Raw genomic sequence first — 18,187 nt, 5'->3', positions numbered from 1 at the left:
GGTTTCCATAGAGGACCCTGTCATTGGTGGGAGATGAGCACTGAAAGCTTTGAGCGGGGCTCCGAGGAACAAAGGGACCAGGCTGCACCAGCAGGCTTGTTAAAACACAGATTTCTAGGCCCCAGTGTCAGAATTTCTGATTTGGTAGGTCTTGGTGAGCCCAAGAATTTGCATTTCTAACAAGTTTCTAGGTGATGCTAGAGAGACCATATTTCGAAAACCACTGAGCTAATCTCCAGTGAGAACCATCACAGCTGGAGGATAGAATCATAAGCTTATTTAACACATTATTTTTTTTCTCTAGAAGCAAGCATCATTGAAAACCAAGTTATGAGAAGACGGCAGGGTGAGCATAGAATAAAGCAAGGGGAGTTAGATACATCATTTAAATGTTTAATGAGATTGGAATGAACAGTTGAATCAGAATGATTTGGGAAGAGAATCTAGGGCAGGAACCAGATGTAGGGTTAACACTGGGGGAAATAAGTTCATTATGTCAGAAGTGGGAGACTTCTGTTCCTTCAATAAACATTTATTAAGCATCAACCCCACCAAATGTTGTGGATATACAAAAATCAAATGGATGTGGAGCTGTCATCATGGAACTTAGTCTAACATGGCAGATTAAACAAGTCTACAAATATTTTTAACATAAAATACATAGAGGTATGTGGCATGAGATCCACACAGATATGATTTTGTGGTGAGGTGATGTGGAAGGAAGATTAATTATATCCAACCATGGAGATCAGAGGTAATTTCTTATAAAAGATGGCTTTTCAGGTTGGCTATAAGAATAAGTAGGGCACACGATGACTGAAATATGAGCCAAAGCATAGACATGAGAAGTTGCTTAGCTAACAAGTTTGGAATTTATTTTGTAGGCAAGAAGTTTTGAGCTGGAGGTAACATGAAGGAAACAGGCTGTGAGAGATTTGTGTTCAGAAATTAGATTTAAATTAGATTAGAGGGAAAAGAGCCTGCACACAGTGAGAACAGTTAGAAGCTCATTGCAGTGGTTCAGAAAAGCACCAAGGGATTAAAAGCCTGGATTAAGGAATATTTCAGAAAATGTAGAAATGCTGATAAAATTTTATCTTGAACTCACCAAAGCAACCCTGCCAGGTGACTCAGTTACATGCTAAAATTGTAGAACCATTGAATTACTTTATAGTCTTAGGACATATTTTTGAAAAGGTAAGGGTAAGTGAGTGACACTGAGCCTGGTCAAAGCTAAAGGGCAGCCCCTGGTTTGTGGTGATACGTGAATGTTAAGGGTTCACTGGTGAGGTTTCCTGGCAGGCAGCCAGAAGCCCTCTTCAAGTCAGAGCTCAAGCTTGCTTTGCATATTTCTGTTCAAACTTCCATGTGTATCATTGAACCAAAGTGTAATGTTGTCCAAACTATGTTATTACTGATATGGTAAGCCTGTCTTTTAACACCTCCTGTCTTGTGTCTTTAGTTGAATAAGGAAGAGGGAAGGGGGAAAAATGAAAACAAATTAAAAAGACAATATCAATGCTTAATTAAACAAATAAAAAACTTTCATTATTTGAATTCATAAATAAATAAAATGCATATTTAATCATGGCCTTTCTAACACTTTTTACTCATGACAAATATGTGAATAAGAACCAGTATATGAGTAAACTAACTTGATAAAAGCAGAGAGAAACACATGTTTCACCATACAAGGAAGGAAAATATGTAGAGCACCTAGCAACTGAAAATATATTACAAAACATTAGGTTTATTATCATATTCATTTTATAATGGAATAAAGAGCAGAGACAAACATTAACTTACCAGAGATTCAATTCTTCCACTCAAAGTCCTGTATTCCTGTGTAGCTGGTGAATTTAACTGACTATTATATTCAACATTTAGGAGTTGAAAACTGCTCCTGTAAAAGTAAGATTTTTGATCTGGAAAAGAAATAAAAGGGAGGGTCAGTCTTACTTTACTAAGTAGTTAAACTTTTAATTTATTCAGGATTATGGGATGTTATATTATAGAATTTCAAAAATTTGCTTTCCTTGAAAGAAAAAGTTCTATGCTTAATGAGTGTAATTATGATAAAATTATTATCTTTTCCACTTTTAAAACGATTGGCAAAGCCAGAGTGGTGTAGATGTTTTAAAATCAGAGTGGAATTATTATTTGAGAAATTAAAAATAGTCAGAAATACTATAATTTTTGTTCTTGCTATATTTTAAGGGAGGTTTGTGGTGTATTTATTCAGGAAATATTAATGAGTGTTTGTAATATACTATTATTCATGTATCATTAGGAAAGAACTCAAAGTAATTGTGAAATTTTAAAAAATTATTTTCAAATAATGTTCTTTATAGAGGAGTTAGTGATTCTCCATTAGTTTTTCTGGAGTAAGCTAGAAGATAAGTCATCTGACAAGATATCTAATCTAGTAATCCAATGTAAATTATTTTCATCAAAAGGCACCTTGCAAAATAAAAAGCTTGACAGACCAATAACAAGTAACAAGATTGAATCAGTAATAAAATGTCTCCTAATAAATAAATGTCCAGGACTGATGGCTTTATTGCTATTCTACCAAACCTTCAAAGAAGAACTGACACCAATTCTCCTCAAACTACTCAAAAACATCAAACAGGAGGGAGTTCTCCCCAAGTCATTCTATGAAGCCAGTATTACTCTGATAGAAAACCAGGCAAGGACACAATAAAAAAAAATAATACTACAGGCCGGGTGCAGTGGCTCATGCCTGTAATCCCAGCACTTTGGAAGGCCAAGGTGGGTGGATCACGAGGTCAGGAGTTGGAGACCAGCCTGACCAACATGGTGAAACCCTGTCTCTACTAAATATACAAAAAATAACCAGGTGTGGTGGTGGGCATCTGTAATCCCAGCTACTTGGGAGGCTGAGGCAGGAGAATTGCTTGAACTCGGGAGGTGGAGGTTAAAGTGAGCCAAGATCAAGCCACTTTGCTCCAGCCTGGGTGACAGAGCAAGACTCCGTCTCAAAAAAAAAAAAAATACAGGCCAGTATTACTGATAAACGCAGAGGCAAAAATCCGCAACAAAATACTATCAAACTGAATCCAACATCATATCAAAATGATAATATACCACAATCAACTAGGATTTATCCCAGAGATGCAAGAATGGTTCAACGTATGCAAATCAATAAACTTAATACATCACATAAACAGAATGAAGACAAAAAACATATGATCATCTCAATAGACGTTCAATAGATTCAATATCCTGTCATAACAAAAACTCTCAACAAACTAGGCTTAGAAGAGGAATACCTCAACAACATGAAGGCTGACCAACCCACAGCTAACATTTTACCAAATAGGGAAAAGCTGAAAGCCTTTCCTCTAAGAACTGGAACAAGACAAGTATGTCCACTTTCATCACTCTTATTCAACATAGTACTGGAAGTCCTAACCAGAGCAATCAGGTGAGAGAAAGAAAGAAAAAGGCATTCAAATTGGAAAAGAAGTTACATATTCAAATTGTTCTTTTTGCAGATTGTATAATTTTATACCCCAAAAACCTAAAGACTCCACCAAAAACTCTTAGATCTGATATATAATTTCAATAAAGTTGCAGGATATAACTCAATATATAAAAATCTGTAGCATTTCTATACACCAACAATGAAATAGCTGATAAACAAATCAAGAAGGTAATTCCATCTTCTACAAGGAAAACTACAAAACACTGATGAAAGAAATGGAAGAGGACACAAACAAATGGAAAGACATTTCTTGCTCATGGATTGAAAGAACTGATACCATTTAAATGACTATACTCTTCAAAGCAATCTATAGATTCACTGCAATCCCTATCAAAATACCAACATCACTTTTCACAGAGATAGAAAAAGCCATCCTAAAATTTGTATGAAACAAAAAAGAGCCCAAATAGTCGAATTGAACCTGAGCAGAAAGAACAAATCTAGAGACATCACACTACCTGACATCAAACTATACTCCAAGGCTATAGTAACCAAAACAGCATGGTATCGGTATAAAAACAGACACATAGACCAATGAAATAGAATAGAAAGCCCAGAAAGAAATTCACGTACAGACAACTGAATTTCAACAAAAGTGTTAAGAACAAACAATGGGGAAAGCACACTCTATTCAATGAATAGTACTAGGAAAACTGGATATCCATTTGCAGAAGTATGAAACTAGACCCTTATCTCTCACTATATACACAAATCAATATAAGCTGGATCAAAGACTTAAATGTAAGACCTACAACTATGAGAACTATTAAAAGAAAACCTAGAGGAAACACTTCATGTCTTTAGTCTAGGGAAATAATTTATGACTATGACCTGAAAAGTACAGACAACAAAACCAAAAATAGACAAATGGGAATTAATTAAACAAAAAAGCTTCTGCAGAGCAAAGAAACAACCAACAGAATGGAAAGACAACCTGTTGAATGGGAAAAAAATATTTGCCAACTGTTCATCAGACAAGAGACTAATATCCAGAATATACAAGGACCCAAACAACACAACACTAAAAAAAAATAAAAATAAAAATTTCATTAAGGAGTGGGCAAAGAATATGAGCGAACATTTCTCAAAATAAGACATACAAATCATCAGCAGGTACATGAAAAAATACTCAACATTGCTAATCATCAGAGAAACACAAATCAAAACCACAATGAGATATCATCTCACCTCAGTTAAGATGACTATTACCAAAATACAAAAATAACAGATACTGGTTAGAATGCAGAGAGAAGAGAATTCTTATACACTGTTGGTGGAAATGTAAATTAGTGCAGCTATTGTGGAAAACGGTATTGAGATTTCTCATAAAACTAAAACAGAACTACCATATGATCCAGCAATCCTACTACTGGATATTTATCCAAAGGAAAAGAAATCACCATGTCAAAGAAATATTTGTACTTGGGTGTTTATCTCAGCACTGTTCACAACAGCCAAGATGTGGAATCAACCTATGTGTCCATCAAGAAATGAATGGATAAAGAAAATATTTTATATATATATATTTTTTTACATATATATATATTTACATATATATATACACACACAATAGAATACTATTTGGCCATAAAAAGAATGAAATCTTGTCATTTGCAGCAACATGGATGGAATTGGAGGTCATTGTGTTAAGTGAAATAAGCCAAGCACAGAAAGACAAAATTAGCCAGGCATGGTGGCTCATGCCTGTAATCCTAGTACTTGGGTAGGCAGAACTGGGAAGATCACTTGAAGCCAGGAATTTGAGACCAGCCTGGGCAACAAAGTGAGACCCCATCTCTACAACTAAAAAAAGAATAAAAAAGAAAGACAAATATGTTCTAACTCATATGTGGGAGCTTAAAAAGTTGATCTCATCAATGTAGAGAGTAGAATGACAGATACTAGAGACTGGAAAGGGTGGAGCATTGTAAGGGGGATTGAAGAGAGGTTGGCTAACAGGTATAAACATATAGTTAGATAAATGGTGTAAGTTTTATAGTTTAATAGCAGAGCAGAGTGACAACAGTTAACAACAATATATTACGTATTTCAAAGTAGCTGGAAAAGAGGACTTGAGCTGTTCCAACACATAGAAATGATAAATACTCAAAGTGCTGTATACCTCAAATACCCGGGCTTGATCATTACACATTCTATGTATGTAACAAAATATGACCTGTATCCCATAAATACGTAAGATGTTATGTATCATTAAAACAACAAAAACAACAACAATAACGACAGGGGTCTTCCAGAGGACCTTTTCAGTTGTGTGAAAGAGACAAAAGTCTCTAAAACATATCTGTACACAACTCATAAACATTATGAAGATGTACATAACCTAATGGAATCTGTCTCAGAACAAAAATCTCTTCTTTCCTTTGATCATTCATATGCATTACTTATGCAAACAAACACCTTGGTAAGGGGCAAAAGTTGGAGATACTGGGGGAATAGTGGTTGTTTGTAGTGGAAGATCAAGTCATTTAGGGGCCATAAGTGATCATTGGAACACAGTTTGCAGATGACTTACCAAAGGGCTTACTCTTTAGGCATGACAATGCCGTGTCATTATGAGTGAAAATTCATTAATTTAATCCGAAACTCCATGTCTCTTTTTTCTACCTCTGTAGTTCGCCTTAAGTATAGGTGACTCCAGGTGATTTGATAGCAAAATGCAGTCAAAAGCAAAATTTAGCCACAACCTTTACATTTGATTGGCTGAAATGATTGAGTATCGTTATCGGTATTTCTAATGTTGGTAATTGTATTACACCATTGGAAGTATTTCAACCTTAGCATGTTAAGCATTTTTACCTGTTTACAATTGGACATACTATAAGTTATATTCTGTCTCTTTTTCTCTTAACACTCACACATACCCATGTACACACCTGCACACCCACACACATGATTTAAGTGATTTAATAGAATTATATTTGAAATAAAAATAACCTCAAAGTGTATTTTAAGTGAAAAAAAGATTCTAATATATGATATTATTTAGTAAAATTTGACACATTTTACACATCTATGTTAAAGCATCTGAAAGAGCCTTCACAGAGATTTTTACAGAAAGTTGTTTATGAATGAGCATGGTATGTGTATTCTTTACATTATTTTTTCTTGTCCATGTTGTCTATTGTTTTAGTGATATAATAAAAAATTAAACAAAATAAAAGAGACAAATAACTAAAGAACATGATGTTTTAAAAAGTTTGACTTTACCCCTTTTTATTTCTCAACTGAAAATTTATCTCCTGACCATCCTAACTGTTAGGCCTGTAAGACACTGTTTTCAGAAGACAGAGCATTATTTGTTAATAAGAATGGACAAATACTTAGGTACATCCAAATTTTAGTGTTGAAACTTAGGGTTCTTTGCAATATTTCACTTTTGTGATTTTATCAGGTTATCAATGAAGGAAATCATAGTATTAATGAAAAACAAAGGCCGGGCGCGGTGGCTCAAGCCTGTAATCCCAGCACTTAGGGAGGCCGAGACGGGTGGATCACGAGGTCAGAAGATCGAGACCATCCTGGCGAACACGGTGAAACCCCGTCTCTACTAAAAAATACAAAAAACTAGCCGGGCGAGATGGCGGGCGCCTGTAGTCCCAGTTACTTGGGAGGCTGAGGCAGGAGAATGGCGTAAACCCGGGAGGCGGAGCTTGCAGTGAGCTGAGATCCGGCCACTGCACTCCAGCCCAGGCGACAGAGCGAGACTCCGTCTCAAAAAAAAAAAAAAAAAAAAAAAAAAGAAAAACAAAATGAGTAAATTTTAGCATCAGAAAATTATTGAGGTTTTTTTTTCCTTTGGATAGAATAATTCTTTTTTGAGTAACAATGTTTGGTATACTCAAAAGGTATGTTTGGGGCACTAAAAATGGCCAAAATGGGAAAGAGAACAATACTGATTGAGGAAAAATACAGATATGAATCTATATTTGGGGAAGAACTATAAGTAAGATATATAATCACATTATATTAAGAAATAAAAGCCATAATAAAAGAAAGAATGCCAAACTTTAAATCTGAAATCGTAAGTCACTATTAAATCTAAAGAGTAATAATGCTCTGGTACTTACCAAAAGCTAAAAAGTAAACAAGTAGAGCTATGGTCACTGCCAGGATCACTACCCCTGCGACGACAATGAAACATACGACATATGGATTCAGAAATCTTGAAGTCGATGGTACACGTGCTGGCCTTACGAGAGAGAGAGATATCAAAGAAAGTCATTCATTTCACTGATTTCAGCCATCATTTTAGTACTCATGATTGTCTTCTGTCTTTCACGATCTCTTATCTGGCACATGGCTCTAGCCATAGAAACATATTCCTAGAAATGAAACTGAACTTAACAGGGTTGTCCTTAATGGTTTTTTTTTCAAGCTTTTTTTTTTTTTCTTCCCAGCACAAAATGATTGAAGTTCAGTTAGTCTGACGGAAGAAGGAAGTCTGACTTATGGTTTGGAATTACTTTCCCTTCTGCCAATTGATAAAGTTTCCAAGAATAACAACAAATCATTCTCTGTTCTACTGCAATGTCTTCCAAACTTCAATGCTGGACACTACTGTAGTAATCATCCTTGCTTGGGCACCATCCCCAAGGCTGTACTGAAGAGAGATCATTTGAGTGGGAAGAAGTGTTGAGGAAGATGAAGCAGGGGTGGGGCGGTAAGGGGGTCAGGACAGTAGCATTTCTCATTGCAAGATTCCCCATATTATTAAAAATCGGCAGAGGCATAGAGAATCAGGGAGAATAGCAAGCACCTGAAATGAATTAAAACTGCTCCAACAGCCAATGATTTATTTGATTTATCATATTTTCTCCATGAATTTGTACTAATATATAGTCACACACACTCACACTGGGAAAGTTACCAGAGGAGCTGGGTGTGAATTCCAGTTTTACCCTTTGTTTGCTTGGAGGTCATATTATCATTTATCTGAGATTTTCTTTATCTGAAAAATAGGAATAATAATACCTACCTCAAAAGGTTGTTTTGAAGATTAAGTGGGGTCATGTTATGTGTTATAAAGTATATATTTCTAGTTCAATAGGTTATCCAACTTGGCTGTGAACACCTTGAAGGTAAAAATACTATTCATGCCTATGCTTAACATAGGCAAAGTGTTTAACACTTTGCAGAATGCTTGGGTTATACAGGTGTTTTGTAAATACTTATGGTATTTATAAATATTTATTGCCTATGTTAATTCTTGACATATTTCAGATTTAAAAACCTCAATAGAGCTGAGAAGCAGTTATATTTAGGCATATTCTAATTTTTATATTTTTCTATTTTGTTTTGCCAACATTCTGGTACAAGTGAGAAGGGTAGATTCTGAGGGTCAGTGCTGTGGGACACATTTCACTGCAGTGTCGTCTGATATTGTTTGGGCTCTACCCAACTCACAGGCCTATAAAAGGGCACCTCTTGATATTTTGTATTGTGTCACTTGCACATTGTACGCTGTGGCACTGGAACTAGTAACATTTCAGAAGATTGTTGGAAGCAGACATAGATTTGCCAGTTTTCCATTTTGTTGAATAAACACAGAACACTTTATAAAAATTGACCCTGCTCAAGCATGATCACTTTTAAAAAGAGCATTTAAATATATAACATAAGAAGAAAATAACCTCAGAACAATTTATTAAATGCTATAACTTTATGATGTCTTTTTGCTATATTTGTCTTATTTGTTCATTTTGCTACACTAACGAAAACTGGCTTTCACTGACAAGGGTTGAGAGTCCAGTGTTCAGCAACCACTACTGTAGTAATTTTCTAGTTGAAAACTGTCACTTTGGCATTTGTTTACTATTTGAGTTTTAGTTTACCCATTTGTTACTTCATGGGGTTATTGTGCCTGTTACATGCAATCACAAATGCATAGTGTTTGGTATTCGTGATTTCAGTAATTAATAGTGGCTGCTGAGTAGTGAAAGAGTCAAAAAGAGACAGAGTTGGAGGCAAATGTAACTCCAAAGGCTAAACAAATCTCAAATTGTTCCTTTCTGCAACAATTAGGGATTGATTATGTTTCCAGAGATGAGCTGATATGTCAGGATCTGCAAGCCTGGAGTGAGAACTGTAAACAAGGATTAAGTTGGAGGCTAAAATCTCCAAAAAATGAAATCAAAAGACTAGAGTCAATATATGCTTTAACTTGGATGAGCCTCCCACAGGAATGACATTACAGCCAATTTTGCTTTCAGTTCATGAAAAACGTCTTGAACTCAATAACTGAAAAGCACCATGAGACATATGACTCAACAAAGGGTGTGGAGCCGAAATTACCTTACTTTCATAAGCCATAACTAATTACATAAGAATGAATTGTTCCACCCTGTAGAAACAACTGAAGAAATAGCATGTTTCAACTTTCAATAGCATGTTCAACTTATAGTTGAACCTCTGAAAGTTGCTAACACAAACTAAATTGTGCACAGTATTTACTCTATGTTTGTAAATACTGAATTTGTTTGTAAATACTGAATATGTTTGTAAATACTGAATATGTTCGTAAATACTGAATTTTAATTCATAATGCAATGGAAATATGTGAAACAAAATATTTTGCTTTTAAAGCAGGGTCTTGATCAGAGAGATTTTTAGTGCTTGCATTTAAACAGCAAAGCAGATATTCATTTGTGACCCATTTACCCAGTTTCCCTCTCACTCTTTCTCTTTTATGTTGACTTGAAAAAACTGCATGAGGGTGGAAAATTTATCTTTTTATACTTTATTATGAAAGCCTATCTGTCAGGCATTGTACATTACATTGTCAGTCTTCACGATCTTTTCATAGCTTTGTAAATTCTGTATTGTGATTGCATTGTAAACATAGGAAAGGTGAGGCTCAGAGAGTGAAAAACTTATGCTTATTCAGGAGTGACAGAGCTGGAAACAGAAACCAGGTAAGTTTGAATAAAGAGACATGAACTTTGGCTCACATACACTTCGTCCCTACGTACATTGCTTCACACTACAGAGAATGGAAAAGCTTTGGGTTTCATGTCTCTCCTGACCTCACTTGGGGGGAAGCAAAGGGAATCATCATCTATTAATAATAATATTTCTCAAGATAGATCTTGAGCCCAGACCTCTCTCTTTGAGCTGCACATCATCATTTCCAATTACTAATTGAACGTGTTATGGGTGCTTTACAATCACCTTAAATAGAAAAGTTCAAAACCGAACTTGGTATTTTTTCTCCCATTGGACTGTAGTGTTTGAGGATATGCCCAGGGTTGTATTAAAGAATTTTTCTACAAGACATTTTTTCCAATTAAAACACGATCATTTCTTAATTTTTTTGAAATTTCCTTTGTTCTAATATCAGTCATGTCTTTCAAATGAAGGAACTGAGATATGAAAGATTTATTTAATTGATTTTAAACTTCTAAACACAGTGTTTAATTCCTACATCATAAAGCACTTCTAAGGGGATGGGAAAGGGAACTAGACTAGAGGTAGGAGATGTGCATTCAAGTACTCTTTCTGTCAAATATAAGCTATGTGATCTCACATTAATCATAATTATTTTAAGCTTCAGATTTCAAAAAAATTTAAATGATAAAGACAATACCTTCCTCATAATTTGATTTTTTTTTAAATCAAATAAAACAGTGTATATACCAATGGTTTGTAAACTGGAATTTAAGGTATTATTATAGAGGCAACTGAAGTATAACAACAAGATTCCTAGAACTGAAGATTTTTCTGCCAGTAACTGTTGTGTGAGCTTGGATGAGTCCTTTTAATATTGCGGAATCTTAGTTCCCCTGCGACATGTTGGTAATAACAACAGTTATTGAACAGTATATTTTGTGAGAATTAGAGCAGATGACATGCATGCTGTATAAATTATAAAGGGCTAAATAACCATAAAAAACTTTTGAGAAAAATAAATTTTTAATTAATTTATTTATAACTATATATTTTAACTTATACTATCAAGAGAAAAAAATGCATTTATTTAAAATATTCAGTATTACCTGTTTACCGATTTACCTATTTCACTTTTCCTCCGCACTTTTTATCTTGCTCTATATCATTCTTATTACACAGGTAACTTTATAGTAAAGAAGAGGAATGTGTCAACACTTACCTCCATTGAGGTACTTTTGGAGTAGGAGAGTCAATACTAGTTTTCTACTCCTCTGGAGTAATTAATTTATTAACTCTCTAGACTGGCTGTGCAAGAAATGCTCAAAGGAATTCTAAACATGGGAATGAAAGGTCGGTACTCACCTATCATAAAAATACATGAAAGTATAAAACTCACTTGTCTTATAAAACAATTAAAGAAATGAGAAAAAGAAAGAAACAAAATGGCAATGTGACAGAACTCCACCAAACCATGGGGCTTATGAAACAATTACAGAAATGACAGAGAAAAAATAAAATGGCTGCATGACAGAACTCCACCAACTATATGCTGCTTACAAAAAACTTACTTTACTGACAAAGGCACTAATAGACTAAAGGTAAAGGTATAGAAAAAATATATTCCACACAAACGAAAACCAAAAGAGAGTAGAAGTAGCTATATTTATATCAGATAAAACAGGGTTTAAATCAACAATAGTAAAAAAAAAAAAAAAAAAAGACAAAGCAAGTTATATAATGATAACAGAATCGACTCAACAAGAAGATATAACAATCCTAAATATATATATATCCAACAGTAGAGCACCAATATGCATAAAACAAATATTACCACACTTAAGAAAATGTACTAGACAGATCATCAAGACAGAAAATCAACAAAGAAACAATGGACTTAAATTGTACTTAGACCAAATGGACCTAATAGACATTTACAGAAAATTCTGCCTAACTATCACAGAATATACATTCTCATCAGTACATGGAACATTCTCCAAGATAGATCATATATTAAGTCACAAAACAAGTCTGAAGAAACTTTAAAAAATCATCATATCAAGTATCTTCTCAAATTACAATGGTCTAAAACTAGAAATCAATACCAGGAGGAACTCTTAAAACTATACAAAAAGATGAAACAAAAAAACGAACAACAAGGAAAAAAAAAAAAAAACAACATGCTCCTGAATGATCTCTGGGTCAATAACAAAATAAAGAGGGAATTAAAAAAAATTTGAAATGAATGAAAATGGGGACAAAACATACTAAACCCTCTAAAATATAGCAAAGTGTTAAGAAGGAATTTTATAGCATTAAATGCCAATGTCAAAAAAATTAAAAGATCACATATTAACAGCCTAATGATGCACCTTAAGGGACTAGAAAAACAAGAACAAACCAAACTCTAAACTAGCAGAAAAAAATAAATAACAATGATCAGAGTAGAACTAAATAAAATTTAGACCCCCAAATTACAAAGGATCAATGAAATAAAAAGTTGGGTACTTGAAAAGATAAAAAAAATTGATAGACCACTACCTAGACTAGCCAAGAAAAAAAGAGCAGATTCAAATAAACAAAATCAGAAATGAAAAAGGAGACATTACAATGATATCATAGGAATACAAAGACTGTTAGACACTACTGTGAATAACTCTACTCTCAAAAACTAGAAAACCTAGAGCAAATCAATAAATTCCTGGAAACATGTAAACCAGGTAGAAATCTACCAAGTTTAATTTACAGATTAAACCAGGCAAAAATAGAAATTCTGACCAGACCAATAATGAGTAGTACAATTGAATAAGAAAAAAAGTATCTCTCAACAACAACAAAAATCCCAGGACCAGATGCATTCACAGCCAAATTCTACCAGATGTACAAAGAAAAATTGATACCAATCCTAATGAAATTGCTCCAAAATATTGAGAGGGAGGAAATCTTTCCTAACTCATTCTATGACTCCAGTATTACTCCAATACCAAAATGAGACAAGGGCACACACACAAAAAGGGAAAATTATAGGCCAACATCCCTGATGAATGCTACATAAAAATCCTCAACAAAATACTAGAAAACTGAATCCAATAGGACATCAAAATGATAATATGCCATGGTCAACTGGGTTTTGTTCCAGGGATGCAAGTATGATTCAACATACACAAATTGATAAATGTGATTCACCACATAAACAGAATTAGAAACCAAATCAAATGATCATCTCAATAGATACAGAAAAAGATATTTGATAAAATTTATCATCCCTTCATGATAAAAACCCTTACAAGCTAGGCATAAATGGAGCATACCTCAAAATAATAAAAACCATATATTATAAACCCACAGCTAACATCATACTGTACAGGGAAAAGTTGAAAGCATTCCAACAAATTGGAACAAGGCAAGGATGCCCACTTTCATCACATCATTAAACACATTATTTGAAGTCATAGAAGAGCTATCAGGCAAGAGAAATAAATAAAAGACATCCAACTTGGAAAAGAGGAAGTCAAATTATCTCTGCTGACAATATGATCTTATACCTAGAAAATTCTTAAAAGTCCTCCAAAAGACTCCTAGATTTGATAAATGAATTCAGGAATGTCTCAGGATACAAAGTCAACGTACAAAACTCAGTAGCATTTTTATACACCAATAATGACCAAGCTGAGAACCAAATCAATAAGTCAATGCTACTTACAATAGATTAAAAAATAAAATACCTAGGAATGTATTTAACCAAGGAAGTAAAAGATCTCTACAAGGAAAATTACAAAACACTGATAAAAGAAATGGAGATGATACAAACAAATGGAAAACCATCCCATTCTCATGCATCAGAAGAATAAATGTCATTAAAATGACTGTACTTCTCAAAGCAATCTACAAATTCAATTAAATCCCTATCACAATACCAATGTCATTTTTCACAGAATTGGGAAAAAATCCTAAAATTCATATAAAACCAAAACAAAAAGCCAAATAGCCAAAGCGATTCTAAGCAAAAGAGCAATGCTGGAGGTGTCATATGATGTGAACTTCAAATTATACTACAAAGCTATAGTAACCAAAACAGCATCATTCTGGCATAAAAATAGACACATAGATCAATGAAACAGAATAGAGAACTCAGAAATAAAGTCACATACCTACAGCCAACTGACTTTTGAGAGAGTTGACAAAAACATACACTAGGGAAAGGACACCCCATTTAATAAATGGTGGTGGTAAAACTGGATTGCTGTATATCAAAGAATAAAATTGGACCTCTGTCTCTCACCATATGCAAAAATTAAGTCAAGATGGATTAAAGACTTAAATTTAAGATCTGAAACTCTTAAAATGCTAGAAGAAAATGTAGGGAAAACTTTTGGACATTAACCTAGGCAAAGAATTTATGACTAAGTCCTCAAAAGCAAATGCAACAAAATAAAAATAGAGAAATGATACTTAAACTAAAAAGCTTCTGCACAGCAAAAGAAATAATCAACAGAGTGAACAGACAACTTGAAAAATGGGAGAAAATATTTGCAAGCTATGCATCTTACAAAAGACTAATGTCTAGAAGGTATAAGGAACTCAAATAAAAACAGCAAAATTACACAATAACCCCATTAAAGAGTGGACTGAGGACATGAATAGACATTTCTCAAAAGAGACATACAAATAGCCACAAACACATGAAAAAATGCTCAATATCACTAATCAGAGAAGTGCAAATTAAAACCACAATGAGATAACCTGTTACACCCGTCAGAACGGTTATGAGAAAGTCAGGGTATAACAGATGTTGGTGAGGATGCAGAGAAAAGGGAACACTTACACACTTTTGGTGGAAAAGTAAATTAGTAAAACCTCTATGAAAAACAATATGGAGACTTCTCAAAGAATTAAAAATAGAACTACCATTTGATCCAGCAATCCAACTATTGGGTATCTACCCAAAGGAAAAGAAATTATATCAAAAATTACTAGTACTCATATGTTTATTGCAGCACTATTTATAGTAGCAAAGATGTGCATTAAACCTAAGTGTCTATCAACAGATCATTAGAGAAATATATATATATATATTTATCAGAATACTACTCAACCATAAAAGGAATAAAATCATGTCTTTTACAGCAATATGGATGGAACTGGAGGCTACTATCTTAAGTGAAACAATTCAGAAACAAAAAATCAAATATTGTGGCACAAGATGGCCGAATAGGAACAGCTCCGGTCTATAGCTCCCAGCATAAGTGACACAAAAGACGGGTGATTTCTGCATTTCCAACTGAGGTACCCGGCTCATCTTACAGCGGCTTGTCAGACAGTGGGTGCAGGACAGTGGGTGCAGCCCACCGAGCATGAGCCAAAGCAGGGCGAGGCATGATCTCACCTGGGAAGCGCAAGGGGTCAGGGAAATCCCTTTCCTAGCCAAGGGAAGCTGTGACAGATGGCACCTGGAAAATCGGATCACTCCAACCCTAACATTGCACTTTTCCAACGGCCTTAGCAAAGGGCACACCAGGAGATTATATCCCGCACCTGGCTGGGAGGGTCCCACGACCACGGAGCCTCCCTCATTGCTAGCACGGCAGTCTGAGATTGAACTGCAAAGTGGCAGTGAGGTTGGGGGAGGTGCGCCTGCCATTGCTGAGGCTTGAGTAGGTAAACAAAGCGGCTGGGAAGGTGGAACTGGGTGGAGCCCACCGCAGCTCAAGGAGGCCTGCTTGCCTCTGTAGACGCCACCTCTGGGGACAGGGCATAGCCTAACAAAAGGCAGCAGAAACCACTGCAGACTTAAATGTCCCTGTTTGACAGCTTTAAAGAGAGTAGTGGTTCTCCCAGCATGGAGTTTGAGATCTGAGAACAGACAGACTGCCTCCTCAAGTGGGTCCCTGACCCCGAGTAGCCTAACTGGGAGGCACCCCCCAGTAGGGGCAGAATGACACCTCACATGGCGGGGTACCCCTCAGAGATGAAGCTTCCAGAGGAATGATCAGGCAGCAACATTTGCTATTCAGAAATGTTTGCTGTTCTGCAGCCTCCGCTGCTGGCTGCTGATACCCAGGCAAACAGGGTCTGGAGTGGACCTCCAGCAAATTCCAATGGACCTGCAGCTGAGGGTCCTGACTGTTAGAAGGAAAACTAACAAGCAGAAAAAGGATATCCAGGTATAGAACTCAGCTCTGCACCAAGCAGACCTAATAGACATCTATAGAACTCTCCACCCCAAATCGACAGAATATACATTGTTCTCAGTACATCACACTTATTCCAAAATTGACCACATAGTTGGAAGTAAAGCACTCCTCAGCGAATGTAAAAGAACAGAAATTATAACAAACTCTCAGACCACAGTGCGATCAAACTAGAATTCAGGATTAAGAAACTCACTCAAAACTGCTCAACTACATTGAAACTGAACAACCTGCTCCTGAATGACTACTGCGTACATAACGAAATGAAGGCAGAAATAAAGATGTTCTTTGAAACCAATGAGTAGTATGTAGAGGGAAATTTATAGCACTAAATGCCCACAAAAGAAAGCAGGAAAGATATAAAATTGACACCCTAACACCACAATTAAAAGAACTAGAGAGGCAAAAGTAAACACATTCAAAAGTTAGCAGAAGGCAAGAAATAACTAAGATCAGAGCAGAACTGAAGGAGATAGAGATACAAAAAACCCTTCAAAAAATCAATGAATTCAGGAGTTGGTTTTTTTGAAAAAATCAACAAAATTGATAGACTGCTAGCAAGACTAATAAAGAAGAAAAGAGAGAAGAATCCAATAGACGTAATAAAAAATGATAAATGGGATTTCACCACCGATCCCACAGAAATACAAACTATAATCAGAGAATACTATAAACACCTCTGCGAAAAAAAAAAAAAAAAAAAAAACCAACTAGAAAATCTAGAAGAAATGGATAAATTCCTGGACACATACACCCTCCCAAGACTAAACCAGGAAGAAGTTGAATTTCTGAAATTGAGGCAATCATTAATAGCCTACCAATCAAAAATAGTCCAGCACCAGACAGATTCACAGCTGAATTCTACCAGAGATACGAGGAGGAGCTGGTACTATTCCTTCTGAAACTATTCCAATCAATAGAAAAAGAGGGAATCTTCCCTAACTCATTTTATGAGGCCGTCATCATCCTGATACCAAAGCCTGGCAGAGACACAACAAAAAAAGAGAATTTTAGACCAATATCCTTGATGAACATCGATGCAAAAATCCTCAATAAAATACTGGCAAACTGAATCCAGCAGCACAACAAAAAGCTTATGCACCACGATCAAGATGGCTTCATCCCTGGGATGCAAGGCTGGTTCAGCATACGCAAATCAATAAACATAATCCAGCATATAAACAGAACCAAAGACAAAAACCACATGATTATCTCAATAGATGCAGAAAAAGCCTTTGACAAAATTCAACAGCCCTTCATGCTAAAAACTCTCAATAAATTAGGTATTGATGGAACGTATCTCAAAATAATAAGAGCTATTTATGAGAAACCCACAGCCAATATCATACTGAATGGGCAAAAACTGGAAACATTCCCTTTGAAAACTGGCACAAGACAGGGATGCCCTCTTTCACCACTCCTATTCAACATAGTGTTGGAAGTTCTGGCCAGGGCAATCAGGCAGGAGAAAGAAATAAAAAAATATTCAATTAGAAAAAGAGGAAGTCAAGTTGTCCTGTTTGCAGATGACATGATTGTATATTTAGAAAACTCCATTGTCTCAGCCCAAAATCTCCTTAAGCTG

At 35.3% G+C, this 18,187-nt stretch overlaps 1 protein-coding gene across 1 annotated transcript in view; it reads right to left on the bottom strand.

Moving 5' to 3' along the window:
- Positions 1–18,187, bottom strand: part of TMPRSS11D (transmembrane serine protease 11D) — a 62,800-nt gene that overhangs the window by 26,055 nt on the left and 18,558 nt on the right. The window contains exons 2-3 of the mRNA XM_025385985.1: positions 7,597–7,718; positions 1,807–1,925 (exon numbers count right to left, since the gene is read on the bottom strand). Coding sequence (XP_025241770.1) covers positions 1,807–1,925; positions 7,597–7,718 — 241 coding nt within the window. The remainder of the gene's footprint in view (positions 1–1,806; positions 1,926–7,596; positions 7,719–18,187) is intronic.

Source organism: Theropithecus gelada, chromosome 5 (genome assembly GCF_003255815.1).
Source record: "Theropithecus gelada isolate Dixy chromosome 5, Tgel_1.0, whole genome shotgun sequence".
Taxonomy (NCBI): domain Eukaryota; kingdom Metazoa; phylum Chordata; class Mammalia; order Primates; family Cercopithecidae; genus Theropithecus; species Theropithecus gelada.
This window is presented reverse-complemented; position numbering and strand designations above follow the sequence as displayed.